Source organism: Canis lupus, chromosome 27, assembly GCF_048164855.1.
Source record: "Canis lupus baileyi chromosome 27, mCanLup2.hap1, whole genome shotgun sequence".
In the NCBI taxonomy this organism is placed as follows: Eukaryota; Metazoa; Chordata; class Mammalia; order Carnivora; family Canidae; genus Canis; species Canis lupus.
Genome location: NC_132864.1, coordinates 37881435 through 37892651, shown reverse-complemented (window position 1 = coordinate 37892651; position 11217 = coordinate 37881435). Strand labels below are relative to the sequence as shown.

The 11217-nt window shown below is 38.4% G+C and overlaps 1 protein-coding gene across 3 annotated transcripts in view; it reads right to left on the bottom strand.

Moving 5' to 3' along the window:
- Positions 1 to 1417: 1417 nt before the first annotated feature.
- HIRA (histone cell cycle regulator) overlaps positions 1418 to 11217 on the bottom strand; it is an 89029-nt gene continuing 79229 nt past the window's right edge. For all 3 annotated transcript variants that reach the window (XM_072803554.1, XM_072803552.1, XM_072803553.1), the window contains one exon: positions 1418 to 2305. In XM_072803554.1, the coding sequence (XP_072659655.1) occupies positions 2189 to 2305 (117 nt within the window). In that variant the 3' untranslated portion in view covers positions 1418 to 2188. The remainder of the gene's footprint in view (positions 2306 to 11217) is intronic.

Sequence of the window (11217 nt, the reverse complement as noted above, 5' to 3'; positions counted from 1 at the left end):
TCTTTAACTCACGTAGTTGGCTGGGTTCTACCTCAGTTTCCCCTTCCTTTGCTGCAGCCTGGAAACTCTGAGTAGTAAGCTACCGCATTCATAGAGCTCATCTTGTTTGTTTTTTCCATCTCCCAGAGTTACTGTCTTTTGTTTTCGGATATTCAGTGTCTTGAGATCATTGTTTCATGTATGTTGACTGGCTTTTTTGGTTGGTTCAGGTAGGAGGGTCAATTTGGTCTGTTATTCTGTTTTGGCTGGAAGAAGTCCCTGACATCTTTCTGCTTATTTTCCTATCCTCTCCAAATAATAGCATCAGGTGGCTCAGTCAGTTGGGGGTCTGACTCTTGATCTCGGGGCAGAAGCCTACTTAAAAAAACAGACAAAAAATTCACAAATAATAGTGTAAAAACACTGACTGTTAAAGTTTTCTTCTAGGAGGCATTTGTAAAGCACCAGGACTTTGCCTATATGATCCTAGTTAGTCCTCACAACTATGCAGGTTTCCTTAACTTCCATTTGACAGTTGAAAAGCAAGGCCCAGATTTTTGCTGGTTTGGATTCCGGACAAGCCTGTCAGTCCTGAGGCCATCTGCATCTTGTGGTCCACAAAGTTCTCCATGCCATGCTGCAGAATTGCCAGGGGAGCTGCCTGACCCACATCGCATCTCTGGCTCCTCATTCCTTAAAGAAAAGCTTATACTTGCAGCCTGGCTTTTGAAGTGTTCATACCCACAGGTACTCTGTACACTCCAGCTTTTTCAGGCATGCATGTATGCCTGTGTCTCATCCAGCTACTTGACATGAATGAGAAGGCAGTAAGATGGCCACTAGGTAAGAAAGCTTCCAGAGAGGAGAAATTAGTGGCCAGAGTCCAAATCCAGGCCTCTGTCTTGAGACTCAGGATCCCACATAGCTGGCAGGGAGGCAACCCTCAGGTACGTAACACAGAGGTAAAGATGTTCCATTCTCACCATGCTTGAAGATTTTGTGATTCCGGCTATTTCCTCTCCCGTGGGTCAGCTTCTGGACCACTTTCTAGGAAAATCACAGCTTTCAGATAATTCTTCAGAAAACACAAGTCTGTACTTGCTGATTTCCTTCCATGAAATTGACAAGCCTTTGGTGCCCAGCATGATCAGGGACCAAGAGGCACAGCAGAGCTGGAAGCAAAGACCTTAATGCCTGGTTTGGGAAGAGACTCATGGGAGGTGGCCTACCTGCTAGCCCCAGAAGCCTGAGATGCTTCATGGTCAAGGAAATGACCTCCATGCTGGGAAATGAGTTTCTCCACAGAGAGGTTGAGGTCATTAGATGACATCAAAGATCCTTCTGGTTTTGATGTTCCATAACTGCCCATTTTGGGATAGGGATCAATAGTAGGGGTAGGAAGATAGAAATTAGAAGGAAAAGGCAGGGGAAGCCAGGATGATTTGGTATCCAATGCGTGTTCATTTATTTTACACTTACAAAAGAAATCGCCCACCCCTCTGCCCCATTCCCCAAAAAACAGTCTCTTTTTACAAACATTTAAAAATTAAAACCAAATGAAGATAGACAAGTTAATTTCAGTACAATTATTTTTCAATGTAGCTGTCATAATTAGAGTTTAAATTTCCTACAAGTGACCAATGTCCAAGTGACTTATAGGGAAATCCTGATTATTGGCCAAAAGGAAAATTCCATATTACAAGTTAGCAAATTCTAGTACAAAAATAGTCCGTGTTGGAATAGCCTTTCCTTTTACATAGGTCTCAGGTCAGTCTACTGACTGCATAATACACTAACATTTCAGGGTTCTCTCTTTCACAAATGGCTCATTCGTCATAGCTGAAGCAGCACGGTGCCTGCAGTGGCAGGGACTAGTGTCCACCTCGGGACCGTGCTGGAGACGGCAGGCCTGGGAGTGCCTCAGTGACTCCAGGGCAGCAGGGCAGGGCTCCAGCCCCTGCTCCATACGGGGATCCTGGAGGGAGGGATGAGTGGCTGGCAGAGCTGCCCCGTTCTGAGGGAGCAAGAGGCCCAGGACATAGGGGAAGTCTGCCCAGGTTGCTGGGCCAGCGCTGGCACAGGACAACCCACCTCCTGCCAGTGTCTCCTCGTCCTTCTGTAGCCTGACGAGGTGAGAGGGGGCCCTGCACGTTGTTAGTGGCGAGAGTGTGGCCCTGCCCTTGCTGCAGCCAGGGAAGGCCTGGGCAGGCTACTTGTCCCTCAGGATGTCGAGCTGTTCTTGACACTCGGTAAAGAGGCGCTGAAAGCGGAGATTCTGCCCAATGACTGGCAGCAGCTCCTTCAGTAGCTCCCTCTTCCGCAGACCCTGTGGACACAAAAGTGACAATTGAGTGCAAGTGTCAATGAGGAGACCTGGACTGTGCTGGGCTTCCCTGGTCAGGCAGAGGCCCTTGTGCCCATCTGACCCCCAGACATCCCCTGGAGAAACTACAGATGGTGAGAACAATTTCTCTACATGCTGGGAAGTACCAGGCAAGCTAAAAGCCTGAGCTGGCGCGTGTGAGGTAGAGTGGCAGGGAGCAAGGGAGGGACACAGTGCAAGGATACAGCAAAGAAAACTAGGGTACGTTCTGCTCCTCTGTGTCCCCTAAGTCTGCTAGCACAGTCATTGCTGGCCTTCAACTACACTGATTAGTGGCCACAGTAGCTTGGTCTTTCAGAGCAGGATGGAAGTAGAATATTAGGGGTAGAGGGGCAGGTGGCTGGCCATCCAGGAGGAGTTGTTCCCTCATGTGGATGCTCTCTGGGGGCGTGAGGTCAAGTCTAATGGGGGAAGAGGCAGTGGCTGGCCTTAGTTTTACAATCCTGGGGCATCTGTCTTTGGGCCTTGCCCAAGACTCTTTCATGCCTGGGTGGATACACTGGCACCATGGTCTGCCTGGGCTCCTCTGCAACATGTACTGCAAGGAGGGATCTCCACTGCACAGAACCCTGACTGAGGAACACAGCTGCTGCTGCAAAAAATAAAAATAAAAACCACCAAACGACAATACTGACTGCTGGAAGAGAAGGAAGGCCTAAGATATTAAAATAAGTATGGTATCAAGACAAGGAATTATAGAAAAGAACCAAGTATAGATATTAATTTTGAGCAACACAGTGGTTAAGGGATGGGATCTGCAGGAGAATGGGTACTGCTGAAAACCAAGTCTGAGTGGAGTTGGATGGAGGACCAGGCCATGCCCGAGAAAGAAAATGTAAGAGGAGAAACCATATAGGAAAAGTAAAGGCAGATGGAGGATGACAGATGGGCCTAATATCTACAAAATGAGTCCCTCAGGAGAGAGAGAAAGGAGAGAGAAGGAAATATTTAAGGAAATAATACAGTTATTTCATGGAATTAAAGAAAATCAAATGGCCTTAGGTTGAAAGCCTCCATGAGTGCTGATCATGTAAGACACAAAAACATAATTAAGGCCATATATGAAAAAGCCACAGCTAACATGCTCAAGGTGAAAAACTGAGAGCTTTTCCTCTAAGATCAGTTATAAGACAAGGGTGTCCATTCTCTACTACTTAGTTTTTCAACATAATACTGGGAGTCCTAGCCACAGTAGTCAGATAAGAAAAAGAAACAGGAAAAAAAAAAAAAAAAAAAAGAAAAAAGAAAAAAGAAAAAGAAACAGGAATCTAAATTGTTAAGGAGTAAGTAGTACTTTTGCTATTTGCAGGTGACATGATACTACTATACATTACTACATAGAAAATCCTAAAGACTCCAAAAAATTACTAGAACTGATAAATGAATTCAGCAAAATCAAAGGACAGAAAATTAATATACAGAAATCTGTTGCATGTCTTCACACTAATAATAACAAAGTGGCAGAAGAGAAATTAAGAAAACAACCCTATTTACAATTGTACAAAGAATAATAAAATACCTAGGAGTAAACCTAACCAAGGACATGAAAGACCTTTACTCCAAAAACTATAAAACACTGATCAAAGAAATTAAAGATGACACAAATAAATGGGAAGATATTCCATGGTCACATATTAGAACAACCAATATTGTGAAAATGTCTGTATTATCCAAGCAGTCTATAGACTTAATGCAATCCCTATCAAAATACCAACATTTTTCATAGAACTAAGGAAAAAAAAAAAGATATGGAAAGACTGATATTTAGATACTTTAGGATGAAACATAGAGTTTGAAAATATCAAAGATAGAAAAAACCTGGAAGTTTCTTAAAAAAACAAAAGCATATTTATCACCTACAAAAGAGGGACCAAGATATACAATAAAGTAGTATTTTTAATATATTAGAAAAAAACCTCGTTAACTTAAACTTTTTTTTTTTTTAATTTTTTTTATTTATTTATAATAGTCACAGAGAGAGAGAGAGAGAGGCAGAGACACAGGCAGAGGGAGAAGCAGGCTCCATGCACCGGGAGCCCGACGTGGGATTCGATCCCGGGTCTCCAGGATCGCGCCCTGGGCCAAAGGCAGGCGCCAAACCACTGCGCCACCCAGGGATCCCAACTTAAACTTTTTTACTCAAACAGATATTCATATAAGAGTATAATAAAAAATATTCTTAGGCTTTTAAGACCTCTAAAGGTTTGCCACAAGAAATATCCACCATGAAAATGTTTTGGAGGAAATATTCAAAGAAGACATAAATCCAGACAATGCTAAAAGAGATACGAAAAAAATACAGTCAACTCTGGCTAAAAAATTAAAGCTAAGAAGGAGATACCATGACACACCTATCAGAATGGCTAAAATAAAAATACCGACAATACTGGGACGCCTGGGTGACTCAGGTCATGATCCCAGAGCTACGGGATCAAGTCCCACATCCGGCTCCTGCAGGGAGCCTGCTTCTCCCTCTGCCTGTGTCTCTGCCTCTCTCTCTCTCTCTGTGTCTCTCATGAATATGTAAAATAAAATCTTTAAAAATAAAAAGTAAAACAAAACAAAACAAAAAAACAAAACAAAACAAAAAAAAACAACTCTGGCTAAAGTTTATATTGGCCTTAAGAAAACCAAGAAAACAAAAAATACAAAAGGCTTAAGCTTGGTGATAAAAGATAGAGAAAGATACATTAGAAAAGAATAAAAAAAGAGCTACTAGTATTATATAAATACCAAAGTAGATTTTGTGACAGAAACATCACTGGGGAAAGAGCAAGTCAAAAGAGAGGGACAAAACCACCCTCGGGGATATTTTAATACACATTCAAATAATGATGAGTCATAGCAAGGCAGAAATCTGCAGATTCAGGTGGTCTGAACTGAACAGTTAGTAAACATGACTTAATGGCATATACAAAATGAAAACAAACATTCTTTGGTACACATGGACACATAAAAAATTGCTCTAAAAGCAAACCTCAACAAAATAGCAGGTATCATGTAGACTGCAGATTGGCATGCCAAATACAGCCTACTATCTATTTTTGTAAGTAATTTTATCAAAATGCAGCCATACCTGCCTATTTGTTTACACAAATACAGCAGAGTGGAGTAGTTGCAACAGAGACTAGATTTACAAAGCCTGAAATGTTTACTCTCTAATTCCTGACAGAGGAAGTTTGCCAACTCCTGATATAAATCCTGTTCTCTAACCAAAATACAACTGAGTAGAACTTATGACTAATTAATCAATTAATTCATTAAATTAATGTTAGTTAACTGAAATTAAAAATGGTTCATACAAGTAAATGGTAATAAAAACACTAACTGCTGTCAAGTTGGTGAAATGCCACAGAAGTGAGGCTTTCATGAGGATACTCAGACACAATAAAATCTTTGAAAAAAGAAAAAAATAAAATGGGATGCCTTGGAGGCTCAGCAGTTGTGTCCGCCTTCAGCTCAGGGCATGATCCCATGGTCCCAGGACCAAGTCCCACATCGGGCTCACTGAGGGCAGCCTGCTTCTCCCTCTGCCTGTGTCTCTGTCTCTCTCTGTGTGTCTCTGATGAATAAATAAACAAAATCTTAAAAAAGAAAAAAGAAAAAAAAGGGATACTTAGAAACATAAAACATCATATATCAGAGAGATATATATCATCATATATCAGAATGATAACCAATTACCTAAGCCCAACCTATGGTATTAGGAAAGAAGGAAGAAAAGAAAGAAAGAAAAAGACATTAGAAAAAAAATTCTTAAAATGAGCCTTTATGACTGGCTAAAGAGGGGAGCCAGTCTGCAAAGACTGGGAAAGGTGGTCATTTTTTTTCAAATGCCTAATATCAAACAAAAGATCAGAGGGCATACAAAGAAACAGAGAAACACAGATATGGTTAGATATGGTACTGACCCATTCAAAATAAATACTTCCAGAAACTGATGCTAAAGAAACACAGCCCTGGAACTTATGTGACAAAGACTTTAAAACAATTGTCTTAAATATGCTCAAAGAGAACACGAACAGATAGACGTATCAGGAAAATGATACGTAAACAGAATAAGAATATCAACAAAGAGGTAAAAATTATAAAGAAGAACCAAACTAAAATTCTAGAGCTTAAAAACATAGTAAAAACTAAATAGAAAAATTCACTCGAGGGGTGCAACAGTAGACTTGAAGAGACAAAAGAAAGAATCAATGAACTGGAATTCAAGTTATTTGAAATTACTGAATACAAACAGCAAAAAGAAAATAGAATGAAGAAAAATGAAAATAGCCTAAGGGACTTATAGGACACCAACAAGCAGACCAATATATGCATTTTTGCAAGTCCCAGAAGAATAACAGAGAGAGCAAGAGAGAGGAAGAGAGCTTATTTGGAGAAATAATGGCTAAAAAGTTCCCATATTTGAGGAAAGACATGGATTTACAAATCCAAGCTCAACAGACACTCCATGTAGGAAAACCTACAAAGGAACCCATATTGTGACAGATTTTAATCAAACTAGGGGTGGTGGAAGGGGAGGGGGCGAGGGGTAGGGATTGAATGGGTGATGGGCACTGAGGGGGGCACTTGACAGGATGAACACTGGGTGTTATTCTGTATGTTGGCAAATTGAACACCAATAAAAACTAAATTTATTTAAAAAAAAAGAAAAAGAAAAAAATACAATAAAAAAAGAAAGAAAGAAAGAAAGAAATACAAGATGGGATACTTGTCCTAAGGGAACTTACAAACCAGTAGAAAGGACTGACCCCATAACACACAACAGTGACCCATCCATGTCAAGACAGAGTGAAGCATTTGTGTCTATGAGATGGGTTGTATGTCTCTCATTAAATATTTAAGGACAAATGGATTTTGCCCTTGAGGTATTACACGGATTGAGAAAAATCAGCAAAAGATAAAGGCCAAACTAGAGATGATTTTTTAAGTGTTGTATTCGGGGGGAAAAAGAAATACTCACAAGAACCATCCCTTGATGTTTTATCAGTTGTCATGTGTACACACAAGGCAGCACAGGGTCAGGATGGACAGCGTTGGCTCTGGAGCCAGCCAGTCTGGCTTCAAACCAGACTCAGGATTCTTGGTCAAAGTCCATAACTTCTCTATGGCTCAGTTTCCCTATCTCTCATGGAGGGATAGTAACAGTACCCACCTCAGAGCATTATTATGAGGACTGAAGGAATGCGTTTGAGGAATGCTCTTAAAATAGAGCCTGACACAAAATACATGCTTGTAAGAATCTGTTAAATGCATTAAATACTTTGTATTCCCCCCCCCCCAAAATCAAACCATGGAACATCAAAGACAAATAATCTTGAAAGCAGAAACGAGGCTCATTAAGTAAAAAGCATACTCAATAAGGATATTTCTCAGCAGGAACACTGAAGGCCAGAAGGCAGCAAAAAGACATTTGAGAATACTATATCCAGCAAAACTACCCTTCAAAAACAAAATGAACACATTCTAGATAAACAAAAACCAATGGAATTCATTACCATTAGATCTACCCTACAAGAAATACTAAAGGGAGTCCAAGTTGATATGAAAGGATGCTAGACAATAAAATATAATGTTCTCTGGTAAAGGTAAAAATAAGGACAAATATAAAAACCCATATTATGTAATTTTGTTTGGTAATTCCATTTTTCATTCTAAGATTTAAAAGACAAAAGCATAAAAAACTATGATTCTATGTTAAAGGCTATAGAATATATAAAGATATAATTGTGACTTCAATAACATAAAGTAGGTGGAATGGAACTGTAAAGGAGTAGGCAATGTTTCTATATACAATTGAAATTAAATTGTAATCACTTTAAAATAGATTGCTATAGCTTTAGAATGTTTTTGTTACACCTGGTTATCAAAAAGAAAATATCTATAGAATATATATAAAAGGAAAAGAGAGAATCAAAACATGTCAAAACATGTCACTAAAAAAATAAACACAAAGTAAAATAATAAAGGAGGAAATGAGGTACAAAAAGCTATGAAACATACAGAAAATAACAAAATGGCAATATTAAGTATTTATCTGTCAGTAATTACTTCATTATTTTTTTTTGAGAAGAGAGAGAGAGAGAGAAGGGCCATCGGAAGAAGAGGAGAGAGAAAATCTTAAACAGACTCCATGCATGGTGCAGGGTCAGATGTGGGACTCAGTCTCCCAACTCTGAGATCATGACCTGAGCCAAAATCAAGAATTGGATGCTTAACCGACTGAACCACTGAGGCACCTGCCAGTAATTACTTCAAATGTAAATGGATTAAACTCCTCAATTAAAAAAAAAAAAAAAAAAGGGTAAAAAGCCAGAATCAAACTATATGCTATCTATAAGAAACTCACTTTATATCTAAGGACACACATAGGTTGAATATGAAAGAATAGAAAAAGATAGTCCATGGAAATACTAACCAAAATGGCTATACTCATATCATAGAAATAGATTTTATTTAAAAAAACATTACAACAGACAAAGAAGGACATTGTAAAATAATAAAAGGGTCAATTCACCAAAGATGATGTAACAATTATAAACATATGCAACAAACATCAGAGCTTCTAAATATACGAAGAAAGCATTGAGTTGAAAGGAAAAATAGTTTTACAATAATTGAAGGAGACTTCAATATCCCACTTTCAATAATGGATACAACTAGATAGGGGATTAATAAGGAACCAGAAGACTTAAAAAAGCAATATAGACCAATTGTACCTTATGTACATATATAGAACATTCCACTTAACAACAGCAGAATATATTGTTTTCAAGTGCATATTGAACATTCTCCAGGAGAGACCACATGTTGGATCACAAAACAAATTTCAATAGGTTTAAAAAGAATGACATCTTAAAGGTATCTTTTCTAATCACAATGGAATGAAACCAGAAATCAAAAGCTAAAGGAAAAGTGGACAATCTGCAAATATGTGGAAATGAAACAACACATTGTTAAGCAATGTGAAGAAATCACAAGGGAAATTAGAGAATATCTTGAGACCAAGGAAAATGAAAACAACATACCAAGAATTATAGGATGTAGCAAAAGCACTTTTTAGAAAAATCAGAGCTGTAAGAATCTATATAGCAGGACCTCAAATCAGTAACCTTCCATCCTTTGAAACTAGAAAAATAAAGGCAAGCTAAACCCAAATAAAAAAGAAGCAAGAAAATCATAGATATTTGAGTGAAAATAATAAAGAGAATAAAAAAATAGAGAAAAGAATGAAACCAAAATATACTATTTGAAAAGATCATAAAAATTGATAAACTGTTAGCCAGATGGAAAAAGAGAAAAGAATGGAATGATAATCAAATCAAACAGGAACATTACAACTGATGCCACAAGTCAAAATTATAAATAAGGGAATACTATAAACAATTGTACGCCAACAAATTGGACAATCTACATAAAATGGACAAATGCTTAGAAACACATTGCCTACCAAGACCAAATCATGAAGAAATACAAAATAAGAATGAATGTATAACTAGCAGAAGACTGAATCGGTAATCACAAATTTCCGAACAAAAAAGAGCTTATGACTGACCAAATGGCTTCACTGGTAAATAGCACCAAATATTCAAAGAATTAACAATCTTCAGTTGATGCAAATTTTTTTTTTATCAAGTTCAACACTTTCATTACAAAAAGAGACTAATAATATAAGTCAACTACTTCATAATAAAACTACAAAATATGGCTGAAAGAAATTAAAGAAGACTCAAGTAAATGGAAAGACATCCCCTGTTCATGGACTGGAAGACTTAATATGGCTAAGACGCCAATAACATCAAAACAATCTAAACAGAATAATTCATCCTAAAATTCATATGGAATCTCAAGGGACCCTGAATAACAACAAGACTCTTGAAAATGAATGCTGGAGGCCTCACAGTTTCTGACTTCAAAACTTATTTCTGTTCTTTCCATAAGTGGCCTGAGGTGACCTCTAAAAACGGTTCACTATTCACTTGATCCAGAAAGCCCTACAAAATCATGCAAATCACGAGGTTCAAGCTTTGTGTTCATTTTATGAACATATCAATGGTATGCGTATCTGAAAAGCCACCATGTATCTGAAGGATATTACTTTATAGAAGCAATGTGTGCCATTCTGTTGCTCTAATGGTTGAGTTGGTAGGTGTGCTAAGGCCAAACAGTGGGGCTGGACAGGGTTAGTGATCTGAAAAGAGTGAATTTTTACTACACAAGTTAAAATGCAGAGTAACACTGAACTTAAGGGTTTAGATGTAGATTCTCTAGTCATTGAGCATATCCAGGTGAACAAAACCCCCTGACGTGTGGTGAGAACTCACAGAGCACATGTTCAGGCTAACCTATATATGAGCTCTCCCTGCCACAGATATGAGCCTTACTGAAAAAGAGCAGACTGTTCCTAAACCAGAAGAAGAGGTTGCACAGAAGAAAAAGATATCCCAGAAGGAAATGAAGAGAGAAAAACTTAGGGCCTGGGAGTAAATTCTGCATAAAATAAATGTAAGTAAAACCCACAAAACTTATTTCAAAACTATTGTACCTTTTAATTTTTGACCTATGTGACTATATTACCATCCAAAATAAAATTTTAAATTAAAAAGCTGAAAAATTTAATTAAAAAACTGAAAGGATGAAGTAAATTGCTATAAACGAAGCAGTATATTCTGCTTGTCTGTGTGGCACCAGGGGAAAGCTTCAGGCCAGAGGATCTGCCCTCTGGCCTGAAGGCTGGTGTCAGTATCAACTGCCACCAAGTACCAGCTCCCACTTTGGGCTCTAGTATGTCTCCTTATTGTTTAAGGCAGCGGCCTGGAACATAGCTCATCACCACATTTCTGGCCATT